The sequence below is a fragment of the Sminthopsis crassicaudata genome, chromosome 3 (genome assembly GCF_048593235.1).
Source record: "Sminthopsis crassicaudata isolate SCR6 chromosome 3, ASM4859323v1, whole genome shotgun sequence".
In the NCBI taxonomy this organism is placed as follows: Eukaryota; Metazoa; Chordata; class Mammalia; order Dasyuromorphia; family Dasyuridae; genus Sminthopsis; species Sminthopsis crassicaudata.
In genome coordinates this window covers 201,313,586-201,340,511 of record NC_133619.1, presented here as the reverse complement: position 1 = coordinate 201,340,511, position 26,926 = coordinate 201,313,586, and the positions used below count along the sequence as shown (strand labels likewise).

Sequence of the window (26,926 nt, the reverse complement as noted above, 5' to 3'; positions counted from 1 at the left end):
GTGGATTTATTTTGTATCCTGCCACTTTGCTAAAATTCTGAATTATTTCTAATAGCTTTTTAGAACTTTGGGGTTCTCTAAGTATACCATCATGTCATCTGCAAAGAGTGATAGTTTGATTTCCTCATTTCCTACACTAATTCCTTGAATCTCTTTCTCGGCTCTTATTGCCGAGGCTAGCCTTTCTAGTACTATATTGAATAGTAATGGTGATGTGGGCAACCTTGTTTCACTCCTGATCTTACTGGGAAAGGTTGCAGTTTATTTCTATTGCATATTATGCTTACTGAAGGTCTTAAATATATGCTCCTGATTATTCTAAGGAATAGTCCATTTATTCCTATACTCTCAAGCGTTTTTAGTAGGAATGGATGTTGGATTTTATCAAATGCTTTTTCTGCATCTATTGAGATGATCATATGGTTTTTATTAATTTGATTATTAATATGGTCAATTATACTAATAGTTTTCCCAATATTAAACCAGCCCTGCATTCCTGGTATAAATCCTACTTGATCATAGTGTATTATCCTGGGGATAATTTTCTGAAGTCTTTTTGCTAATGTCTTATTTAAGATTTTAGCATCAATATTCATTAAGGAAATTGGTCTATAATTTTCTTTCTCAGTTTTCGATTGACCTGGTTTAGGTATCAGTACCATGTCTGTGTCATAAAAGAGTTTGGTAGGACTCCTTCATCCCCTATATTTTCAAATAGTTTATATAACATTGGGGCTAATTGTTCTTTAAATATTTGGTAGAATTCACATGTAAATCTATCAGATCCTGGGGATTTTTTCATAGGAGGTTGGTTAATAGCTTGTTCTATTTCTTTTTCTGAATGGGACTATTTAAGCCATTTATCTCATTCTCTGTTAATCTAGGAAGCCTATATTTTTGGAGGAAGTCATCCATTTCACTTAAGTGGATTCTTTCTTAAGGATCATCAAGGAGCCAGTGACACACTATCCCAGAGAACATGGTTAGGGAAGGGATGATTATAATGTATAAGAAGACTGGAGAGATTTGTGGAGTGCAAGATATTATGAAGGACTTTGAATGCCAACAGAGGATTTTATATTTGAACCTAGTGATATAGTGATAAATCATGTGGATGTCTGACACTTGAGGCAAGCAAATCAACCAACAAGTTATTTCAATAGTCAAGCCATGGTGAGAGCTTGCACCACAGTGGCATTGGTATCAGAGTAAAGAAGGAGAAATTTTCAAGGGATACATTTTTAAGATAAAATTGACCAGCCCGGCTATGGAGAGATGAAAGATAGTGAAGAGATAATAACACTGAGTGGATTGTGAGTCTGGAGTCAATCAATCAATTATTTATAAAATGAGAGAGAAAAAAATGGCAAATCATTTCAGTATCTTTACTAAGGAAACCCCAAAAGAGGTCACAAAGAGTTATACATGATTGAAAAATGACTGAACAACAAGCAGCAAGATAGAGAGGATAATTAAAATTGTGCAATTGATTGGATTATCAAGTGAAATAGTAGAGGGAGAAGAGAAGTCCCAGGATAGAGCTCTGTGAGACAACAAAAATTAATGGGCATCTTGTCTAGGCTCCATAAATATCAATAGAGAGGAAGACAAAACTTCAGAGTTCAAAACTTCAGGAAAAAAATTCCTATAAATTATAAACCCTTATTTACCATCAGGAAATTACATAAAATCCTCAATAGGGGACAAAACTCCTTTGCCCACGATAGTTGGGGCTCTTAGCCTCTTTCTCTCCTTAACTACCTCTCAATTCTAGTACATATTGCTAAGATTTGTCTATTCTGGGGAATCCTTGACCCAAACACAGTGGTCAAATTCACTTCCTCCCATTTTTCTTCCTTCCTCCCATTTTCTTCCTCCCTTCATCCCTCTCTCCCTTCCTTCCTTCCTTCCTTCCTTCCTTCCTTCCTTCCTTCCTTCCTTCCTTCCTTCCTTCCTTCCTTCCTTCCTTCCTTCCTTCCTTCCTTCCTTCCTTCCTTCCTTCCTTCCTTCCTTCCTTCCTTCCTTCCTTCCTCCCTTTCTCTTTATAATAGGTTTGGTTCATGCACTCAAAATACATTGTCAGTCATAAGACAGTATTTGATGTCCTCCATACAAAAGAAATGATTAGTCAACATAATCACTCATTGAAAAAAAAAAATTGAGACTTAAAATAGGCAAGTTATGAGCTAGTTTTCAGTCTTGCTGAATTGACATTTCACAGCACCTTGCCTCCGTACTGTCTAAACAATTCCTTTCAAGTTCATGGCTTCTGACAAATCAGACCAGGCTATTGTTCCCATCTATGATCATTGTCTTCAAGATTATTGTAGTTGCATAATTTTGATCCTGGACCTGGAGTCAGGAAGACTCATTTTCTTGCATTCAAATCTGGCCTTACTAGCTATGGAATCTTGGGCATTTGAAGTGCGAAGATTGCCCCAAAAGTTACAAAATGTCTGTTTTAGGAAAGAAACAAAAGAGAAAAGGTAGGTGAAAATTCAGGCTTAGAATATGCTTGCAATTTATAGGATGAAAAATGGCATCAAGCCCCTCACCTAACTGCTTCAGGGAGAGAAGATCCCCTTTTTAAGCTCCACTTGTGGGTATGCAAAGGAAATAAAATAGCTTATCTCCCTCTTCTAAGATAAATAATACTCTGGGTTATTGGGAGCTAATTATTCTAATGGAATTGACTCCAGACTCACAATCCACTCAGTGTTATTATCTTCTCACTATCTTTCATCTCTCCATAGCCAGTCTGTTGTAAAGGCTGGTCAATTTTATCTTAAAATTTATCCCTTGAAAATTTCTTCCTTCTGTCAAAATATTTGGACTTTAAGCTGATATATTCAGAGTAATTAATTCCTAGTTCCAAATGTTGTGATTGAAGTTCAGCATCAGATGTTGGGATTCGGTCATGTGGTAGAATTCACAATGGGCATTCTTTTTGACAAAAGCAGGGTTTATTTAGATGAAGAGATTACAGACAAAATGAAGAGAACACAATAGACAGTAAATATTAGTAAATATTAACTAGACCTGGGAGAGCATTTAGTTACCTAGGATTTTAACAATTAACAATGGAAAAAGATAAGTTCTCTGGGGAAACTCAGGAGAAAGGTGAGAATATGTCCTTAATTGACATGATGCTTTGTTCAGCTACAATCATTATGAAGTAAAAGTATATTAGTGCCTGTATGCCAGGAGTTAGATTTATTTGATAGTGATGAGGAGTAAACTGAGGTTCTAAGCCAAGATGGGTCAGTTCCTTTTATCCTTCCCAAAGTAACCACCACGGGAGTTGGGTAGCAAATGAATTTGCTAATCAATGCTGTATGAAAACAAAATCTTTTTTGATAGTAAAGGGATAGATAGACATTTGGCCTTCAGAAAGACCAAACTGCCTGCAGGGGGACACCAGTTGACAGGCACTGGCTGGTATACACCAAGTGCAAAGATTCCATTTTTCAAACTTCCTTATATATACATAACTAGAGTCATCAAAACAATGTTTTCACAGAGATGTTATCTAAGAAGTTCTGGAGATATTTGCCAATAATACAAGAATTCTCTGTTGTTGTAAATAAGACAGGAATTCTCTGTTGTTATCTCCTTCAGTCTCTCCCCAGAAAGGAATTTCAGATCATTAGAATGGGGGCTGAAAACCAAAACTAGCCCAAAGGAAGTTGGAGATTAAACAAGGAATATCAAAGGGATCTACGGCCCCCAACAATAGTATATATAAAAGAGGGAAATAGTGTCTTCATTGCACACAGTTAACAATTTAATCCATTTTAACAAATATTTAATAAATCATTGTGTAAATCCCTGTTCTAAGTACTAGGGGTACAAATAAATAGTATAAAACAATCTGTCCTCAAGAAGTTTGTGTCCTACTGAAGGAAATGCAACATTTAACTTAATGTAAGATAAGCTAAAGAGGAAAGAAAACTAACAGTTAAGCAGAACAGGAAAAAATTCTTGCTGGAGGTAAAACCTGAGTTAAGACTTGAAGAGCTAAAGATTAGCATAATATTATTGGAGATGATGTAATAAGGATTCTGTGTTTCCCTGATCTTTATGGAGAGTGGGCCACCTGGCCTAGTGGACCTAAAAATGATCCGCACCCACTTTAGGAAAGATATCTGGTTCCCATTGGAATCTCCCACTCCCAATTGATCTGATAATTACTTTGTTCTGGGAAACAATCATCATATTTTATTGAATTGAAAATTAGCCTTTAATCTTTCCCTAGCCCAAAACTATAGAAGTCTATTAAAAAATGACACTGCACCCCAAACCTTTGCTAACTAAATTCCTTTGGAATAAATGCTTTGGGAAGTTGTTTCTCAGTATAAAAAAAAAATTTTTTTTCCCCCAAAAACCTCACCTGCAGATGAGACTTAGAATTCTTTTGCAAAAACCTGCAACACTTGCCTGGGGATCCCATTGCTATTAGATTAATCTGTCACCCCTCATTTCTCACATCTTAACAGACGCACCTTGGTCAAAAGTATGGAAGTAAGAGATGAGAATGGTACTACCTTCAGAAATAGCAGGTAGAGAAGTTAGAATGGCAGATGGTGTGAAAAGGAGTAATAAAACATAACTCTAAAAGGTGGATTGGAGCTAAAATGTAAAGAGTTTTATATAGTAAAATGAAGTATGTGTATTTTAGTTCAGAAGTGCCAAAAATTCTGATCATAGAAGTGACATGATCAGGCCTATACCTTAGGAAGATTATTATTGTAGTCATAAAGAAGTTGATTAAGAAAAGAAAAAGGTTAAAAATAAGGAGAACAATTAGGAGGCTACTCATATAAGAAGTAATGAAAACCTGGTGATGACTATGGATTGAGAATAAGGAGCTAGATAGTAAAAATGCTGAGGAGGTTTAATTTACTGACAAGACTTGACACTTGAGAAACAGGATAGAAGATGAATGATTGTCAAGTAATTGATGATTATACAGTTGAGAATCTGAATGATTGAAAGGATGCTGAAGGAAATTTAGAAAAAGGGTAGGCTTAGAAAGAGAAAATGATGAGTTTTGTTTTGGTCAAGTTGAATTTGAGGCTTGAGAGACAGTCAGATAAAAAATGTCTAGGAGGCAGTTGGTAATTTGAGCCTGGAGCACAAGAAGGAGATTAGGGCTTATACATTTTATTTTATTTTATTTTATTTTATTTTATTTTATTTATTTATTTATTTTTTTTGAGGCTGGGGTTAAGTGACTTGCCCAGGTTCACACAACTAGGAAGTGTTAAGTGTCTGAGATCTGATTTGAACTCGGGTCTTCCTGAGTGCTCTATCCACTGCGTCACCTATTTGCCCCCAAATTTATACATTTTAATTATGAAAAAGTATTTGAATAGAATTTGAAAATGAGAAGATATCACAAGATTGGAGAGAGACAAATATCTCAGTTTTTTGAAAAAAAAGAAGAAAAGGCTTGACTTTTTATTTTGGGAAAATTCATGGACATATCAGAGATAGTTCTTTTTTTTCCCTTTTAAAAAAGAACTTATTGTAAATTTAATATTCAATATCAATATAACTAAAGTTGTTTCAAAGCTTCTAATCTGAAGTAAATGAATCACAATGCATAAAATATAGCTACACAAGTTCTGTAATTGAAGTGCCTTTTTTTTTTTTTTTTTTTTTTGGTCAGGATTTCTGGAGTTTTCTCTTGATGTTGTTACTCTTGTGTGTATTCTAAGAAATCTGCCATTCTTTCCATCTTCCACTCTTGAAATAGGGAGTCACTATCCTGTATATTGATGCCTCATTAGATAGTTCTTCTTTCACTAGAATAATTTTTGTTGTCGAAACTTCATTCTTTAGGTCATTCATGGGTTTAGTTCCCCTCTAGAATGTTAACCTACCTAATCTCTAAATTATTTGAAACACAAGCCTCTCAAAATCTAAAGTGTGCAATCTCCTTGGCTTTTCTCTCCTTCACAATCATAAATCCACAAAACGGAATGGTCATATTTTGCCAAAATTCCTATCATTTCTATTTTGCTACTTATTGGCCAGAATTAGACCAAAACTATTAGTTCCACCTGTTCTTTTGAAAAGCAAAACCATTGTAGAACCTTTTCAATAATTTGTCATCTGCTGTGAGAAAAGGGTAAGCTTCAGAATATGATTTTGAATCCCTTTATTATTACAACATCCTGCCATTGTTACAAGTTTTTGATGTTTCCTATCTATTCCAGTTCTTTGTCTTGTCTAGATGGTTCATAATATATTTCTTTATAATTACTTTTTTTTTTTTTCTGAGGCAATTGGGGTTAAGCAATTTGCCCAGGATCACACAACTGAAATGACTCAACAGTAACAACAAAATTCAATAAACAGGGGAGTACTTTGCTCTCCTAGATTTTTCCAGATGTGCTTTACTTATTTATTTAATTTTGCACAGATCAACTATTAAAAAGCATAAGAATATAGTTTAAAAACCACCCATCTGGGAATCAAAATTACTAGATTCTAGTTTTAACTACTTATTACCTAGTGCAGTATAAGTATATTATCTACCAATACACAGAGAATTCCAGGTGTCACTCTCTTTTCCTATAATTACTCTTTCCAAATTCCTTCATCATTAACAAGGACTGCAGTACCATCCTCTCAATTTATGGAGGATAAAAGATCCTTCAGAATAATGACTTGTAGAAACAGAAGTTGGATTATACAATTTGAATTGTAGTATTTCAGGCAGATATAAAACATTCCCTTAAGTTATTATCCTAGGATTTTCAGAGAAGAATTTTCATATGAAGATAAAGAAAGCAGCTGTCACAGGTGGTTTCTATATAAGTATTGCTTGCATCATTCAAACAAAATGAGAATTTTGCAGGTCTCCTAGGCCTAAATGCTGTGTAAACTGAAGAAAAATTTATGTTTTTAAAAGATCTTACAATTTACTATAAGATATTTCTTCATTAAAAAATGGACTCTGATCCAGAAATAATCTTTCTCCAATACTAATTACAATCACAAAGTGAATTGGATATTTGTTTTTGTTGAATCTTCAGGCAGCAAAGGATTTAATTTAAATATTTTATTCACAAGACTTATCTTCTGTATGAATTTGTTGATGCCATATAAGATTGGTTCTTTGACTGAAGGCTTTTCCATACTTATCACATTTACACTGCTTCTCTCCAGAATGAATTCTCTGATGTAGGATAAGATTAAATCTCTGGTTGAAGGCTTTTCCGCATTCACTACATTTGTACCGCTTCTCTCCAGTATGAATTCTCTGGTGTTGGTTAAGGATGGAGTTCCTATTAAATGCTTTCCCACACTCATTACATTTATACAACTTCTTTCCAGTATGAATTCTCTGATGTTGATTTAGGATAGAGCTTTGACTAATGGTTTTCCACACACATTACATTGGTAAGGCTTAGGCCCAATATGAATTCTCTGATGCACAGTAAGATGTGAGCGGCACCCAAAGCCTTTCCCACATTCATTGCATATATAAGTTTTTTCTGAATTATGAACTGTCTGATTTTGGATAAGGGTGGAGTTCCGACTGAAAGATTTTCCACATTCATTACATTCATATGGCTTTTCCCCACTATGAATTCTCTTATGTTCATTAAATACTGATCTTCTACTGAAAGCACTCCCACATTCATTACATTTAAATGGTTTCTCCCCAGTGTGAGCTCTTTGATGTCGACTTAGAACTGAATATTGCCTGAAGGCTTTACTACATTCATTACACTCATATGATTTCTCTCCAGTATAAATTCTCTGATGATAAATTAAACTTGTGAAGTGAGTGAAGGCTTTTCCACATTCATCACACTGAAAAGGTTTTTCACCAGTATGAATTTTACAATGTTCAATAAGGCTTAATTTACTACTTAAGGCTCTCCCACAGTCATCACACTTATAGGCACTCATTCCAGTATGAATTCTCTGGTGTCGAATAAACACTGAAGATTGACTAAAAGCTTTTCCACAGTCACTGCACTTATATGTTTTTTCTCCAGTATGAATCCTCTAATGGCGAATAAGATCAGAATTTATGCCAAAAGCTTTCCCACACTTGTTATACTTGTAGGGTTTCTCCCCAGTATGAATTCTCTGATGTAAAGTAAGATGTGAACTGTGACTGAAGGACTTTCCACATTCTGTACATTCATATGGCTTTTCGTCAGTGTGAATTAATAGCTCTCTTGTCAATTGTGATTTTTTACTGAAATTCTTCCTATCAATCATTAATTACACTGATAATGCTTCTCTCCACCATGAATTCTCCTATGTTGAATTAAAGTTAAAGGATGGGAAAAACTCTGACCACATATAGTACATTTATGATCTCTTTTAACTCTTTGATGAGTGACTCTATTGGAACTCAAAATGAGTTTTTTACCAGAATCATTATATTCACGATCTCTCTCTCTCTTCCTATAGTTTTCTTTGGGGAAACTTGATCTGAAACCCTCTCCTGGGAAACAAGTTTATTCTGTTTCTTGTCTTTGTGCTTTCTTATCTGCTTTTCTAAGCTATTTTCCTGGTCATAGGTTCTTCTTCTCCTTCTCCTTCTCCTTCTCCTTCTCCTTCTCCTTCTCCTTCTCCTTCTCCTTCTCCTTCTCCTTCTCCTTCTCCTTCTCCTTCTCCTTCTCCTTCTCCTCCTCCTCCTCCTCCTCCTCCTCCTCCTCCTCCTCCTCCTCCTCCTCTTCCTCCTCCTCCTCCTCCTCCTCCTCCTCCTCCTCCTCCTCCTCCTCCTTCTCCTCCTCCTCCTTCTCCTTCTCCTTCTCCTTCTTGTAAAGCAAAGTTTATTGTACATTCTCACAAGATGGGCATCCCACCCTGCAAGCAATCAAAGAGAGGACACACCTCTTGTGGGCAGAACAGCACCTTTAATCCCTAAATCAAAATACCCCCTCCCACCACTGACACCTCATCCTCATTGGCTGAGAGTCTTACATTCTAAACTCGAGAACTACCCACGAAATTGAACTTGACCTATAAGTACATAGTTGCCCATATTTGATTGAAATAGGGAGGAAATTGTGTCATGGGAGGATAGCAGGAAGGGGACTCAATTATGCCCTTGAATCAATGCTCAAAGTCCTTCAGGCCTACTCAAACTCTGAAGTAGATGAAGCCTTACTCGATTTTCACAACTGTCTTGAAAGATCTCGCCTCATCTCATTCAGTCCCTCCTCTTATTTTGTATACTAAGATCTCTTCAAATTTTTGTAACATAATTTCACATTCCCTATGGAATTCCTCATTTCCTTCTGGTTCCTGTTGGCCTTGGGCCACTGGCTCCACCCTTGCCCTTTAACAACATCCATCTAACAGACCCTTCAGCTTTCTCTTCTAACCTAATCATTCCAGATAATGAATTTTGAACAATTCTGGTTATTAATCTGATCAAACAAGGGATGCAGATAGGGAGTAATATAACACCAATAAGGGGTATAAGGCCAAACAAAGGAGCTGCTTCCACCAGCTTTCCCAAACCAGGACTACCAAGAAGTATTGAACAGTGAGGTCCAAGACTGTACAGGAGCATGAGCAAGTTTCCTAATGTTCTTAGGGATTTCTCTTACTAGATTACCATGTCATCAATCTTTATACAACATGTTTATAAATTTAGTTTAGCACAAACTAAAGGGTGGTCAAACCCTCTCCCCCAAGCAGTTAACCTATCTGGTCCCTTCCATTCACCACTTTCTGGGTCTCTCCACATCACCTGGCGATTATCTAAAGATAGTGGAGCTGCTGTCACTGGACACTGTCCTTCAGGTGGGTTATAAAACCTGTCTGCCGGAGCCAGTGCATCTTTGTCAAAGATTAAGAAGTTAATAGTATAAAGGGTAGATTTAGAAGTTCTCTAGGATTACCTGTGGCTCCCCCTTTCTTTTGTTTTTGGAGAAGCATCTTGATTCTCTATTTCTCCTTTCTACTATTGCCTGTCCTTAATTCTTGAGGATTAAAAGGTATACCAATGGTGTGTAAAATCTTATACTGTGCACAAAAATGTGCAAAATGTTTAGAAGTGTATGCAGGTCCAATGTCTGTTTTTATTGCTTGTGGCACACCCATGATTGCAAAAGCTTGTATAAGGAATTCACTGACTTTTCGGCTGTCTCTTTTGCTGCTAGTATTGCAAGAGTAAATCCTGAACAAGTATCTACTACAACATGGATAAAAGACAGATGACCAAAAGATTTATAATGGGTCACATCCATTTGCCAAATTTGACTGAGTTTTAAACCACAACCTATATGTCTAACATAGAAGGATCAATAACAGCTAAAGCTAGGACCATCCCTTTGAGATGGACTTTTGAAGGTGAAACAGGAGTTTGTACTGCTTTTGTAGTTGAAAAGATCCTCATTAATCTGTGGGGAAGAGACAAAGTGAAAAAGTGCACGCTTTATTAGACATAGTACAAAAGCAACTTGACCAAGGACATTTACAAGCTTCTCTGCTATAAAAAAGAAATCAGGAAAACAGAGAATGTTGATTGATTTGAGAAAAGTAAATGGACAGATGGAGATAATGGGAGCTCTTCAGCTTGGGCTTCCATCTTCTCAATCGCTTAGGGAATGGCCTCTTTGGATTAAGGATTGTTTCTATTCTATCCCTCTAGATAAGGAACATATGAAGGGATTTGCCTTTTCAGTGCCCAGCATTAATTTAGCTGAGCCTGATAAAATTTTTAAATGGACAGTTTTGTCATAGGGGATGAAAAATAGCCTACTATGTGTCAAATGCATGTGACCACTGAACTTGCTTATGTAAGAAAAGCGTTTCCAAAATGTTGTTACCACCATTATATGACATTTTAAGTGAAGATAGTGCTTTAGATTCACCACGCCAGATTACAAAAGAAGCTCAAAAGGTTCCAAGAGAGATTGAATTGGCTTTATGCAATGTGGTTGAAAGAGTCACTCAAAACCCCTTGGAAATGTCAGTTTTTGATACAAAAGAGGCAGCCACAGCAGTCCTTCATCAAGAAGACAGTGTGATGGAGTAGGTGAGCCTCCAAGCACTACAAGAACAAAATCTTATTGCTTATCTAGTGCTTGTGGCTAGAATTTCATTAAAAGCCATTAAGGGAGTAGTTATCTGGGATAAGACCTGACAAAATATACACCTTTTGTACAAATTGATGTGTGCTGTGAAACCATCCCAGAGTAGAATATTTATTGGCCACAGCTCCATACCTTGCACATAGGTCTCCATTAAAGATAACCTGGCTATTACATAATTGGCAATGGATTTTTGATGTAAATATAATATTTGATTCAGCTTAATCAGTAGGTGTGGTACAAAGAATTTCCACAGCCCAAATAAAATTTGTAGCTTCTAATATATATCAGCTCTTTAAAGAACTTCAAGAGCAAATGAGGTTAAGTATTATATTTTGCATGTCCATTTTCATAGTGGACTTTTAAATTCTATTTTCTATCATAAGGCTTCTAGAGCTTTACATTTGCAATTTGGAATAACAAAAGAGGAAGCTAGGAGCATGGTGAAGGGCTGTATAGCTTGCTTTCCTTTCCATGCTCTTATGCTCCCTCCAGGGAAAAAAACCCTCTTGGTTTGAGAGCTAATGCTTTATGGCAAATGGACATCACTTATGTTAAGAGGCAGAGCATCCATGTAATCATGAATACTCATTCTCAATTACTCATAGCTTCATTTAAATCTGTAGAAGCAGTTAGGCATGTGATCAGCCATCTTTATCATTGTTTTTGCATTGCAGGAGTCTCACATGCACTTAAGACAGATAATGGACACATCTTCTTCCTTTAGGTCCTTTTGCACTGAATTTGGCATTGTTCATTCCACTGGCATCCCATCTAATTCTACTGACCAAGCCATTATTGGACAGGTTATTCGTTGTGATGACTGCATTAGCATCCTGGATACCTTAGAATCAGCCAGAGTCAGGATAAGCAAAGTCTTTATTCTTGGTCTTTAGCCATAGAAGTCAAGGGGATGGAAGCAGAATCTTTGCCATCTCACCTCTTTGTCTCCTGCCCAGAGTTGTCTGGCTAGTCTCCCTGCACCTCCTTGTCCCTCCCACAACTCTCTGTATACACCAAATAATTGGGCCAGCACAGGATAGTGGGAAGGGCCATTTTCCAAGTATGTTCTTATAGAGTATTGTCCAATCGGAAATTAGCCTAAGTGCACGATTGTCTGACTTCAGTGCATTGACTCAAGAGTTTCAGCCCTTTACATCTCCCACTTTCTTTTGTTTTAGAACACAGGTGGGTCACACCATCCCTGACCTCTCAGGGAGGTGAGAACCTCAAAAAGGAGTTGATCACACCCTCCCTGACTTCTCAGGAAAGGAGGTGAAAACACCAAAAATGAGGTGATCACGCTCCCCCTGACTTCTCAGGAAGGTGAAAGCACTAAAAAGGAGATCATCATGCCCTCCCTGACATCTCAGGAAGGGGGATGAAAAGCACCAAAGGGAAGTGGGGATTGCTGGTGGGTTTCTGGGCTGAAGGTCTTATTAGAAACAGGTATGCACAAACCCATCAGCATGGGAGGTATTACATAAGCCCATAGCAGTAACTTGCAGGCTATTAGTGATAACTCTTCCACAGCCAGTGTAGGCTCAATGTGGTGTAACAAACATGACTTGGGCATGCGACTTGTGCATGCAAGTAGTGATATAACAAACAATATAAATCAACATGGTCCTGGATGCTTTTCTCACTTGCTCTTGAAGTTCCTTAAAGAGCTGATATATATTAGAGGCTACAAATTTTATTTGGGCTGTGGCAATTCTTTGTACCACACCTACTGAATAGGCAGAATCAGATATTATATTTATATCACCTGGATAATGAGTAAGAGCTAGAATGATTGCATACAATTCATTCTGCTGAGTAGATTGAAAAGGAATTCTGACTACTCTATAGTTAAGTCATGAGAGTATACAGCACAAATATTATGTTTGGATGCATCTGTAAAGATAGTTGGTCCTTTAAGAGGAACTTTAGAAACCTTTTCTTCAAGAATCCATTGCCAATTATGATAGTCCAGTTATCTTTAATAGAGACCCATGTGTAAATTTTGGAGCCATGGCTAATAAAATTTGCTGCTCTGGGATGGTTTCACAGCATGCATTAACTTGTGCATTAGTATAAAAGGTGTATATCTTGTCAGGTCTTATCCCAGATAATTGTACTGCTGGTTTAATGGCCTTTAATAAAATTCTAGCCACAAGCACTGGTTAAGGAGTAAGGCTTTGTTCTGGTTGTGCTGGGAGGTTCACCCACTCTATCACACTGTCTCCTTGATGAAGGACTGCTGTGGGTGCCTCTTTTATAGCGAAAACTGATATTTCTAAGGGTTTTTGAGTGACTCTTTCATCCACATTGGATAAAGCCAGTTCAATATGCTTTCTATAGCACCCCCTCGGGGTGGGGGTGAGGATGAGGCTGGGGCTGGGGCTTGGGGAGAATCTTTTCCTAATTTCTGCCCCATTTCATCTAGAAAAAGTTACTAATTTAGCCCTTAAGAAAGTAAGTTCCCTGTTTGTCTATTAAAATGCTGACCCTATTTCTTGGTCCCCAAGGGCTTCTTCAGTGAAATTAGGGTTGTTAATCCCGTGTTGGGCACCAAATGTGATGACTGTGTTAGCACCCTGGATACCTTAGAATTAGCCGGAGTCAGGATAAGCAAGTCTTTATTCTTGGTTTTCAGTGGCAGAAATCAAGGGAATGGAAGCAGAATCTCTGCCACCTCACCTATTCATCTCCCTCCCATAGTTGAGTCTGGTTAGTTTCCCTGCACCTCCTAGTCCCTCCCACAATTCTCTGTATACACTAAACGATTAGGCCAGCACAGGATAGTGAGAAGGGCCATTTTCCAAGCATATTCTTATAGAGTATTGTCCAATCGGTAATTAGCCTCAAGTGCTCGATTGTCCAACCTCAGTGCATTGACTCAAGAGTTTCAGCCCTTCACAATTTGTACCCTTAAGATGCTCCCATCTAAACAAGAAATGGGAGTAGTGTTGGGATTTGCATGACTCTTTACTCAATCAGGCTCGCTTAGATGGAGCAATACATACATGTAATTCCCTGCAATTTTCACATTCCTTGAATCTCACCTCAGCAATGCACTTCTGGTACACACAGAAAGTATCGCTAACTAACAGACTAGCCAACAAGGACAAGAGTCCTCTCTCCACAATGATGTGGAAGGGCTTAGATGGGTTGGGTCAAGTTTTGGGGTCCCGGGTATGCTCTTGTCATTCCAGATGCAGACCCAACAGCAGAGGAATGGATCCCAACCAGAAATATCCACAACCTGGGGAACCAAAAAGAAAAGGACCAGATGATGAAGGCATCGCAGACGCCAATGGCCCAGAAAGATTGGCCAGATGTCAGCAGCCCTTCAGACGCTGATGACAGCCATGTCTCTCCTGACTGTGACACCAAAGATGGCAGATGCAGCACCAGTGTAGCAGCTGAACATCCTGGTTGATGTGTAACACCCATTCACTGATAGAATGCATGACTGCCTGACTCATGGTGGCCTAGGGAGAGACTTTACCTTTTCCACTTATAGACAAATGCCTCCAAATTAGTGGGTGAAAAACCAGCACATCCACCTGCCAAAGTTAGTGAGGCAGTGCTACAGGGCATGACTTTTCTTGTATACACTTTTCCTCTTTGCCTTTCTTTACTAGATACCAGTGGGTGTATATAATTGAAACCACAGATTTATGAACATGACTTGAACATGACTTTCTTGAGTGGGTTGAACACCATGTTATCCTTTCTTGGTTTTGGCCCCTGTTGGGTCTAGTTCTTACTGTTTTACTTTTGTTTGCCTTTATCTCACATATATTATACACACACACACACACACACACACACACACACACACACACTCTTTCTCCCTCTCTCTCTCTCTCTCTCGCTCTTCTCTCTCTCTCTCTCTCTCTCTCTCTCTCTCTCTCTCTCTCTCTCTGTCTCTGTCTCTCTGTCTCTCTGTCTCTCTCTCTTTCTCTCCAATCTCATTGATCAAGCCAGCTATTGTTGATGTTAAAGTTAGCTTGATGTGATGAGTGGTCCCCGCTTTATAAGAGAAGGAAATTGTAAGGGTCTGGAGAGGAAACTCACACAGCCAAATCAGGAAGTACAGAGGCCTTGAAGCCTGAGAAACCTACATGTGGTTTTCTGTGAGCAGTGAAGCTCATGAGTGGAAGCTCTGGTCACATTGAGATTGCATCATCAATGGGAGGCAGCTCCTTCTCTAACTGGCTATATGTGTGACCTCATAGACCCTATATAAGCAGTGGGGACCGGGAAGTAGGTGGAGTAAAGGGAGTTCACTGGGAGTTCAACAGGAGTCAGTGGGAGGTCAGTAATAGTGCAGGAGAAGTCAGGATGTGAACATACGGAATAAAAATCTTAAGCTTGGGACTGGCTGTTCTTGGTGCTCTTTTGAGTGTGAGAACCACTGCTCACAGAAGTGGTGGCCAGAAATCTCTGATTGGGATTTTCTGAAGGCCTGGGAGTTAGGTATGATTGATAATAATCAGTAATCTCTGGGTGAGAGGTTACAAATTTCAGTTAAAACTTCACTAAAAGTTCATTAGAGTCTCAATTGTCCCACATCCCCTCAAATATCTGCCATTTTCCCTTTCTTCATTTTAGCCTATCTTATAGGTATAAGATGGTAATTCAGAGTTATTTTAACTTGCATTTCTCTAATCAATAGTGATTTAGGATATTTTTTTTTCATATGACTATAGATAACTTTTGATTTCTTCATCTGAAAACTGTTCATATACTTTGTCTATTTAATAATTGGGGAATGCTTATATCTATCAGTTTGACTCTTGTATTTATTTGAGAAATGAGGTCTTTTTTTCTTTTTTTTTTTTTTTGCCCTTGAGGCTGGGGTTAAGTGACTTGCCCAGGGTCACACAGCTAGGAAGTGCTAAGTGTCTGAGACCAGATTTGAACTAAGGTCCTCCTGAATTCAGGGCTGGTGCTCTATCCACTGCGCCACCAACTGCCCCGAAATGAGGTCTTTATCAGAGAAACTTGCTATAAAATTTTCCTATACGTATGATTTCTATGTATTTCTCTAACCTATTTCCCCCCATTTATCTTATTTTTCTTTTCTTTCTTACTCTTTATTCTCAAAAGTGCTTTGTTTCTTACATTTACTTTCCCCAATCTATCACCATCCACCATCCTTTTATATTTCCTTCTCCTCCTTTCCTGTATTGAATTCCCTCTCTGAGCTATGAGAGTAAGATTCATGTGCTTTCTTTCCCTTCTACCCCCTCATCTCTTCCATCTTCCAACTTCACTGTAAAAGTTCTTTGGGGCCTTTCCCTCCCTCCTCCTTCTACTTTTCCCTTTTCCCAGAGCATTCCGCTTTCCCACCACTATCCCCCCCCCCCATTTTTTTAAAAAGATATCATTCCATTATAGTCAACTCTCACTTGTAGCCTCTATGTATACTTCTTTTAACTGTCCTAATAATGAGAAGGGTTTTAGGAATTATAAATATCATTTTCCTGTGTAGGAATGTTTGCATTTTAATCTTATTGATTCCCCTATGGTTTCTCTTTCTTTTTTATCTTTTTATGCTTCTCTTGAGTCATATTTGAAAGTGAAATTTTTTATTCAGCCCTGTTCTTTTAATTAGGAATGTTTAAAAGTCCTCTTTTTTCATTGAATATTCACTTTTCTCCCTGAACACTTATACACATTTTGCAGGATAGGTAATTCTTGGTTGTAACTCTACGTCTTTGCCTTAAAGAACACCATATTCCAAGCCCTTAGATTCTTTAATAAAAATAGAACCTGCTAAATTTTGTGTTTTTTTAACTGTGGCTCCAAAATATTTAAATTATTACTTTCTAGATGCTTGCTATATTTTTTTTCTTGATCTGGGTGTGCTGGAACTTGGCTGTAACATTCCTGGGAGTTTCCATTTTAGGTTCTCTTTCAGAAGGTGATCAGTGAATTCTTTCTATTTTTATTTTACTCTCTGGTTCTAGAATATCAGGACAGGTTTTTTTTGTTTTGTTTTGTTTTGTTAATTTCTTGAAAGATGATGTCTAGGCTATTCTTTTTTGATTAAGCCTTTCAGGTTTAGAAAGTTAACACCATCACTGTGTGACATAGATAGTTGTTCTTAAAAAAAGATCTGGGGCTTTTAGTTGATAGAAAGTTTCAATATAAGTCAACAGTGTGAAGTGACAGCTAAAATTACCAACTTTATATTTGGATATATTCAGAGAGTCCTAGTTTCCAAGAATAAGGTGTTAATCTCATTATAGTTTGCCATAATCAGATCTTATCTGAGTTTTGTGTTCAGGTCTATGTACCATAGTTAAAGAATGATACCTGATGAGCTGAAGAGTATCCAAAGGAAGTCAGCCAGGATAAGGAAGGGCATTGAGTCCAAGAGAGATAAGATTCAGTTAAAGGGACTGAACTTGTTTATCTTAGAGAATCTGGAGGGTAATTACCTCTGTGCTCAGATATTTGAGAGCACTATGACTCTAGAGGGGAGAACCAGTAGCAATAGTAGGAAGGTGAAAAGATGTAAATCTAGGCAAAATGGAAGAAAAAGCTTTTTAATCTTTAGGGCTTTTCAGAAATGGAATGGGCTGTCTCAAGAGCTAGTGAATTTTCCATCTTTATAAGTCTTCAGACAGAAACTGAATGACCATTTATTTCATATATTATAGAGGACATCTGGTTATATATGAGCATTAATAGGATCCTGAGATTTCTTTCAACTCTAGAATTCTCTGAGTTAATAATTAAACCTAGATAGCATTACTAAAGAGAGGCCAAAGAAAGTACTTTGGGGGATACTCCTACTTAGGAGCTGATATTTAGATGAAGATATAGAAAATGATATATTAAGGAGAAATCATTAAGATGGGAAGATAACAAGAAAAGATATTTTAAAAAACGATATGAGAGAGTAAGGGGGTAATCAACAGTTTCAAAAGCTGAAGAAAAGTCAAGTTTGATGACTGAACTACAGTCATCAGATTTAACAAATGACTGGTAATTTTATCAAGAACAATTTCTATTGAGTTCTATTGAGCCAGGTTACAAGGGGTTAGGAAGTAAATAAGAATCGAAAAAGTAAAGGCAATGAGAACAGACATTTTTGGTGGGACTTGTGAATTTCTTTGATATTGTGTACAACATATGAGGATAGTTTCCTAACTATGTATTCTGAAAAGGTGTCCTGTGTAAATATGTGTATTTATTATTAAAATATTTAGTACAAATACTTATGGGTATTGATATTAGAAACAAACAAGTTGTAGAAGAAAAATATTTTTAAAAAATGAATTAATGCAAGCATTTTTTTCCTATAAAGTTTTGTTGAAGCAGCATGCCTCACAAGTCCTTGTGAGGAAATCCCGAGCAAACACTTTTATGGAAGAAACTAAAAAAGGAAACTTGGAACGAGAGTGCATTGAAGAGCTATGTAATAGAGAAGAAGCTAGAGAAGTCTTTGAAAATGAGCCAGAGACGGTAAGAATGAAATGTGTAAAGGACCGGGATTTGAATTTTGGGAGAACAGGACAATAAGAATTATCACATGGTAGCAAAAAGAACTTTTATTGAACGGAATAAACTTACTTTTCCAGCATTAAAGAGAAACCCTAAAAAAAACCTTGTGAAATGAGCTTCTGTAGAGGAATTTGATTTCACTGTATTTATTCATGTAGAGGCTTTATTAAGGCTAATTAAAATGAATCCTTTTTTGGAAACCGTACTTGAGTTTATAACCCAATAAGTCATATAGATCCTGAGGTGTTACAGAAAGGAGAGTGCACTATGCCCAAAGGGCTATCAAGCTGTGCATACACTTTGATCTAGCAATGTTTCTACTAGGCCTGTTTTCCAAAGAGATCATTAAAAAGGGGATATGACCCACATGTGCAAAAATATTTGTAGCATCCCTTTTTGTGATGGCAAGGAATTGGAAACTGAGTGGATACCCATCAGTTGGGGAATGGCTGAATAAGTTAAAGTATATGAATGTTATGGAATATTATTGTTCTATAAGTAACAATCAATAGGATGATTTTAGAGCATCCTGGAGAGACTTACATGAACTGGTGCTAAGTGAAATGAGAAAACCAGGAGATCATTATACATGGCAACAAGATTATATAATGATCAATTCTGATGGATGTGGCTCTTTTCAACAATGAGGTGATTCAGGCCAGTTCTAATAGACTTGGATGGAAAGAGCCATCTGCAAGAGAACTGTGAGGACTGAATGTGGATCACAACATAGTATTTTTACCTTTTTTGTTTACTTATTTTTTGTTTTTTTTGTTTTCTTTTTTTTGTTCCTTTTTGATCTAATTTTCCTTGTGCAGCATAAATGTGGATATATGCATAGAAGAATTGCACATATGTAACATATATTGGATTACTTGCTGTCTAGAGGAGGGGGATGGGGAAAGGGACGCAGAAAAATCTGGAACATAAGGTTTTGCAAGGGTGAGAATTGAAAACTATCTTTGCATGTATTTTGAAAATAAAAATCTATTATTAAAATTTTTTTTAAAGAAACTGTAAAAAAAAGGTGGGGGCAGACGTTCACCTTGCCAGGCTTACCACATTTCCTGGTTGTGCTAGTGTTGTATATAATTCTATTGGCCAGTGTTATCCAGGAGATAGCATAGGATTCTCCTTTTATCCATGTAATCTGCAGTCATCTCAGGTATTAACTAAAAGCTGACAAGAGAAGGGGACAACAGAAGCAAATGTATTGTGTGCACTAATTAATAGCTTCTGTGGCTGCCCAACTAACACAATCTTGATATCTTGATAAAGCAATCTAAGTGATAGGGAATAAGAAGAGAGCTTCTTATAGCTCAATAGATTTCTACTACACAGCAGTAGCAACAATAGTAATTACAGTATCTTGAATTCCCTTGTGATGCTGCTCTCTGAATCTTCTCTCTCTGTTCCTTTCATAGACACATAGAACATAGTCATTGTTCCTAGGTGACTTTTAACTGATTCTTATGGTATAATAGCATGAGCTTTGAACCAATAGTCAAAAGGGCTAACTTCAGATTACCACTTAGCACTCGTGTAATCCCTGCTGTTATCTACCAGCCAAGGCATTTAATTCTAAGGGCTTCATCAGCTCCTTAAGGATCTGTTCTTATTGTGCTCCAAGGTCCCTTCTAGCTAGAGGTATCCTGAAGACAGCTCAGGAAAGCTGATTGTTTAACTTTCAGTATGAAAATTTATACCTTATATATCTAGTGGGGGCAGTAAGGTGGCACAGTGGATAAAGTACTAGCCTGGAATCAGGAAAACTCATCTTTCTGAGTTCAGACCTGGCCTCAGATTAGCTTTGTGACTCTCAGCAAGTCAATTGCCCCAGTTCTTTATCTGTAAAAATGAGTTGGAGAAAGAAATGCTAAATCACTCTGTATCTTTGCCAAGAAAATCTAAAATGAGGTCAATGAAGTATTGGACATGACTGAACAACATCAGAATTTATATCTTGGAAATCTCAAATGCTACAACTCAATACTTGATTTATCATTTTATTGATTGTATAGACTTTAAGAAAGTGATGGAGAAAATGTTAATAATGCAGATTCAGCTTAAAAGTGTATTGTGCCTACATTATTTTTTTGAGTTCTGATCATTAAACACTTAACAGCATATCATAGCTATCAGCTCTGAATTTATAGAATCATAGCTTTAGAAGGGATCTCATTAGAACTCTAAAAAGATCTTAGAGGCCCTCTTATCCAAATTTCTTATTTTACAGATAAGGGACCTAGGGGAGATTAAGGAGCCTATTTCAAGGTAACATAGATATTAAGTATTAAGTATGAACCCATGTCTTAATCTCTAAAATCTATATAATACAATGTGACTTTTTAAAAGTATTGTGCACACTCAGGATTGAATTTTATACTTTAAAGCAAAAGGATTCTTTCCTTGTTTTTTTGCTTACTATGTGGGTAAGCAAAAGGGAGAAAGAAAACAATATTTTGTTCTCCAAATATGGGAAAATATAATTAAAATTTTATATCTATAGTTTAATTTAAATTTACTGAGATATATTTTCTCCTTTTCTTTCTAGAACTATTTTTATCCATTGTACTTAGGTAAGTTCAAAATAATCATAATCAAAAATGTTCAGATTTAAATGGGACCTTAGAAATCATCGAATTCAACTCTACTTTATTCTTTCTGATAATTTTGTCACCCAAAGAAAGTGTTACATTTTTCTGTTCTTCATCTGTGTTAGATAGTTACATACATTTGGACTTTAATTTCTCTCTGGCATTTTGGCTTTTTGTGTTATATCTCCACAATGCTTATAACTCTTTGTAATAAATTAGGAATTTATGTTCAATATATAATATATGATAAATCACTAGTAATAGACGGTTCTTATCTAATATGAAATATGGGTCTCTATAATTGAGCAAGGTGGGTGAGAAAGGGAAGGGTCATAGGTGATTCTGAGGTTTTAAATTTGACTGGGTAACTAAGGGTAAGTTACCCTAAGTAAGCAAGGGTAACTAGGGTAAGCTACCCTAGGGTAACTCAGGGTAAGGGTAGTTACCTACCTTAGGGTAACTAAGGGTAAGTTACCCTAAGTAAGCAAAGGGGAGTGAACAGATGTGCCCTTTCTAAAGGTCATGGAAGTAATTGATCTGATAACTCTTCAGAGAATAAGAGGTGGAAAACAGGGCTGGGATATGTGTAAAAATGGTAAGGCTATGGACAGAATGGATGGTCATTGGATGAGATGTGGAGGAGTACCCGGTTGTTAGGGGCAGTCTAGGTATATATGGGTCATATGTGGTCACATATGTTTGAGATTGCTTACTTACCCATCAGAAGAGCATGGCCCCAAGGTATGTTAGTGGTTTAAGTTACCCAGGAAAGAATTTCTGGTTTAGAGGGATCAATGGCTGTGCAGATGGCAAGATGATGACTTGGCCTGGATGGTGGAATGAGATGATATCTAAAAGAGGAATGGTATGCTGTTTCTAGGAGACACAGAAAGAGCAAAATTAAAAAGAGAGGGGAAAAAGCTTTTGTTTTCTACCACAAGTAAACCTGGGGTAGTAAGAAAGTAAGTTCAGAGAAAGGAAGTGGTGGTACAGAAGTGAAATCTGTCCAGGGACTTGTTCACAAAAGAAAAAAGCAGTCATATCTATTTCTTATAAAGAAAATAGCTTAATACTTTGTTCTAGGATATCAGCATTAATACTGTCCTAATAACATTTAAATCTCGCAACAAGAAACTCCCTGGGGGAAAGGGACTTTGATCTTTGATGACAAAATTTTGAAGTTACTAACAATTAAATGATTAGAAACATCTTGAGCTTAGCACTTAGCAAGAACAATTCACTTAATGGGAATCTACTAAATCAAAAGCTTCATCCTTTCCCACCGTTTCCCCTCTATTGGTATCTTATCTGTCATCCAATGTTTTGTAATGAGGTCTACCCATATGGATAGAATCTCTTCCTCCCATAATTGGATTTATCTTAAAATTTTGATTTTTAGGCATGTTTCATGCTTCTTGATTTAAATACATTTAATAAATTAATTAGAAGTTAGATATTAAGTTTCTATTTTACATCAAGCCCTATTATTTCCCCTAGCTTTAGACTCACATTTCTAACTCTGTTGAACTTTTCAAAGTAGAGATTCCATAAGCATCTCAAAATCATCATGTCCAAGATAGTATCCACATGATATCTCTATCTATATGTGTAGTATGATATATAAACATCTTTTCAATTGGAGTTCCAAACTGTAAAGGAAAATAGATTTAAAAGAAATACAATTTATAATACTACTCTCATTTATGTGAAATATTTAGGGAATAAGACACCTCCCCCCCAAAAAGAAAGTCTAAACTTTTAAAAAAATTTAACCATTTTTGATGAAAATTTTTCTTAAAAATATAACTTACTTTCTTGTGTTTTTAAAGAGAGATATTGAAAAATAGTTTAAACATTTTTTTTCATGGTGTAGGGTGATTATTATGAACATCAATAACAGTAATAAATGGTCGCTCACTCCTGATCACTGGGACTATGAAAGTTTAATGCTTACATTAACTGCAGATATTATTATAGTCATTCTATTTTTCAATTAATCCTAGATTATTTTATAATCAACCTTTTTTCCCTATTGTCTTCTCCCCTGTCCCATTAATTGTCACTACTTGGTTTGTCATCTTTTAATAGTTTTCTCCCCAACATTGGCTTCTTATTAATTATGTAATATTGGAAGAAACTAAGATTGTAAAGATAATTAGACAATCAGTCTTATTGAATGAATGAATTTAACATTATATAAAACTTTGTTGATAGGTTCCAAATTGAGGGCAACTCTGTTCCCTTATCTCCTCAGAGATCTTTTTAATTTTTGAGTTCAAGGTTATGCTTCAAGTAATTGATTTCAGGTAGTCTGGCAGCAATAAGTGTGGTTTATGCCTAATTAATTCTCCTATTTAAAAATTTCTCTCCCACATACTTTTTATTTTTAGATTTTGTATAGAAATCCTAGGCAATATTGTCTAATTACTGAATATTGATAATTATTAGAAGCATGTTTTTCTATCTTAGACATAATCTTCAGTAGGTTCATATCAAGTAAGTGTGTGGATTGTAAACAAATTGCTGTCTTTATAGGTTGCCTTGGTTCTTTCCGAGTTGGGTCATTTGTAGCTGCACGTCAGTCAACCAATGCCTACACAGATCTAAGGAGTTGTGTCAATGGTAAGTATCTGAAATATTATTTTATAATTAAACATTGAAGTAAAAATCCTATATTAGGTATTAAACTTTATACACAGAAATATAAAAACACAAATAATTAGTTTAAATAATAACAAATCATAAAAACATAACTAATTTGGTTAAATAATAGCAAATCAATCTTACACATTAAAAACTGTACAGTAGTACTATTGCAAAAAATTTAAAAAAAGTCAGGAAAACAATATGAAAAAAAAAGATACTTCAATCTGCATTCAAAGTCCATCAGTTCTTTCTGGAAGTGAATAGCATTTGGAAATGATATGGATCACTGCGTTGATCAAAGTATCTATGTCTTCCACAATTGATTAGTGACTAATGCATAACAAAGAAGACATTCTCTTGTATATTTTGGACTTTTCACTTAATTACAAATCATGCAGTTTTATTTTTTAATGATATTTTCATATTAAATTGGACAGTTATTTCCTAGCCAAGTTTTTAAATCATTTACTTAAAGGATCTTATTTTGTATAGTTTCATTTTGATTGATACTACATAATAAAAGTATAGGAACTATTTAAGTACTTATATTGTGCATTACATTGTTCATAGTCAATAATGTATTAGACTTGCCATCATGAGGATCAAGGTTCAAATCCTGAAACTGATAGCTTTCTGATCACCTACAAATTATTTACCCTCTTTTAATTTCACTTAACTCATCTGAAAAATACACGTAACATACCTCTAAAATGTGTTCTTTTTTTCTTTTCTTATTCTGTTTATGTTGATAGGATCAATATCTTTCCAATCATATAGGTTTGTGATTTGAGAATCTTAATTTTTTTCTTTCTTTAATTTCCCAGATATAATAAATTGTCAAGCTTTTTTTGATTCTGACTCCTCAATAAATTACCTATCAATCATATCCTTTACATTCTTATTCTAAGAATTTCAGTTGAGAAACAATATGGTTGGTGCTAAGATAGACCTGCATTAAAATTTTACTCTTGATTCTTAACTAGCAGTAGCTATAGGCAAGTCACTTAGTTTTTCTTTACCTTAATTTACCCATCTTTAAAGATTAGAAAAGTAGAAAGGTCTTTGGGTACCAAATAGAGAATTTTGTATTTCATCCTGGAGGCAACAAGGAATTACTATAATTTATGAAGTTGGATTATGATATGGTGTGGTGTGGTAACATAGGATCAGAGCTTTAGGAAGATCACTTTGGTGGTTTAGTTAAGGGTAGTTTGGAGTAGAGAGAAAGATTCACAAGCAGTTTCTTACAATAGTTTAGGCATGAGGTGGTGAGGTCCTACACTTAAAAAGCACAATATTAGATAAGAGAAAGGTATTCAATATTCAAAAATATTGAACAGATGAGGTCAAAAGGCCTTTTAATAGATTGCATAGGATAGCAGGGGGTGGGGTGAGAAATAATGAGGAGTCCAGGATGGCTAGCTAAGAGGACAGTGTTGCCTTCTACAGTATTAGGAAAGATAGAGGAAGGGAAAGTTCCATAAGGAAATATGACTTTGATTTTGGACATAGTGAGTTTAAGACATCTCCTCAAGCTAAATTCAAGCAAGAATTTGTGTTAGAGATGGAGGCTTAACTTATTAAAATCAAAGGTAAAGCAACATAAAAAATAGTAGAATGGACAAGTTGTCAGAATTTCATCTATACAAATATAATTAAGTTTCTGAATTTAAAAATGGACTGGGAATCTAAGGGAATCCAGTCTGTTTTAAGGTAATAACCACCCTATGTTCTAAATCAAAAGAAAGGGGGAGATGTTAGGTTCTTACTAAGTGCTAATGAGATAATGAGATATTAGGTTCTTACTAAGTGCTAAGTCGGTACTTGACAATTCTCTAATTCTGGCCATGACTGGGAGTTTTACTTGTGAATTTCTGGGGAAGAGCTTGCATGCTTAGGAGGAGCAAGTTCATTGGTTGAAGTAATTTTTCCCAGAAGCCCTTGCATTATCCCATGCCCATGCGTCGAGAGACAGGTTAGTTTTACCCTACTGATGAGGGGTTGTCGCCATAGTAATCCTGCTCAGTTCAAGAGGAACCGCAGGTTCAGACATTTGGTGTATGTGCTTGGCTGAGGAGCCAATGAGGCGAAGATACCATCTGTGGGATTATGACTGAACGCCTCTAAGTCAGAAGCCCCCCTAAGCATGACAATACCGCAGCACCGGATCTTTCATCCCTTGGAGCACAGAAATGTAATGTGCTGTTGTCTCCAGAAGCTGCTGATCGCTCTCTGGGAGGAGATCTTCTGTGTCAACTCAGATCTCTGGGACAGATTCTTCTTCCTGTAGAGAGCCGACTTCCCTTCCTGCAGAGAGCAGCCTCAAGTCTGGTCCAGAAACAACTCCCTTTTTCCTCCAGAGCTGCCCTCTTTATCCTCCCAGAGAATGGGCATGGGATAATGCAAATTGACCTCAAGCATATTAGGTTACCAAATCATAATCACTGCCCACAGACCCAGTGCTGATATCGCTAGCCATGGTACTAATTGCTTCTCTTAATGATCCTTTTTTGGGGTTCTTTGAGGAGTCTTCCTGATTCTAGGTCCACTACTATATCCACTGCCCCACCTAGTTGAACCAGAAATATTTGAGACCTCCTCCCCTATGCCCTCTTCTAGACGCTTTTCTAACTTTTTCTTCCTTACTTGGTAATGAAGTTGAGATTTTTCTTCTTTGTGACACAAAATTTAGCTCAGCTTTTGAAACCGTGACAAGAGCAGTAATTTCCCAGGATTGCTCAGATCTACCAGCTTAGCAAAGGTTTTAATAGTTAAAAGGAAGGGCTGCCTGAAGATTCTCTAAGCACACACTCCAATTGAAAGAATCAAACTTGTTCTTGAAAATTGAAGAAATGTGACTTGACAAGCATTGCATTCACATGGTTGCTCTATGCCATAGCTTAATAACAGGTTTGGAATTCAATGGCAGGAACAAAACTTTAAATTTGAATTTGGTACAGATTTAGGTTTTGACACTAAAGAGATATTATATATGCATAAACTCATAGATTTAGAACAAGGAGGGACTTTGGAAGTCATTGAGTCTACTTTCTAATTTTACAAATGAAATAAAGAGGCCAGAAATATTAAGTGATTTGCCCA

The 26,926-nt window shown here is 36.5% G+C and overlaps 1 protein-coding gene and 1 pseudogene across 4 annotated transcripts in view; one reads left to right on the top strand and one right to left on the bottom strand.

Annotated features, from left to right (window-relative positions):
• The window catches only part of PROS1 (protein S), a 105,474-nt gene that overhangs the window by 18,570 nt on the left and 59,978 nt on the right, over nucleotides 1-26,926 (top strand). For 2 of the 4 annotated variants that reach the window (XM_074299820.1, XM_074299819.1), the window contains exons 2-4: nucleotides 18,385-18,542; nucleotides 21,136-21,160; nucleotides 23,714-23,800. In XM_074299820.1, the coding sequence (XP_074155921.1) occupies nucleotides 18,385-18,542; nucleotides 21,136-21,160; nucleotides 23,714-23,800 (270 nt within the window). The remainder of the gene's footprint in view (nucleotides 1-18,384; nucleotides 18,543-21,135; nucleotides 21,161-23,713; nucleotides 23,801-26,926) is intronic. The other 2 variants (XM_074299822.1, XM_074299821.1) reach the window with 1 other exon arrangement.
• Nucleotides 7,070-8,557, bottom strand: LOC141559610 (uncharacterized; annotated as a pseudogene).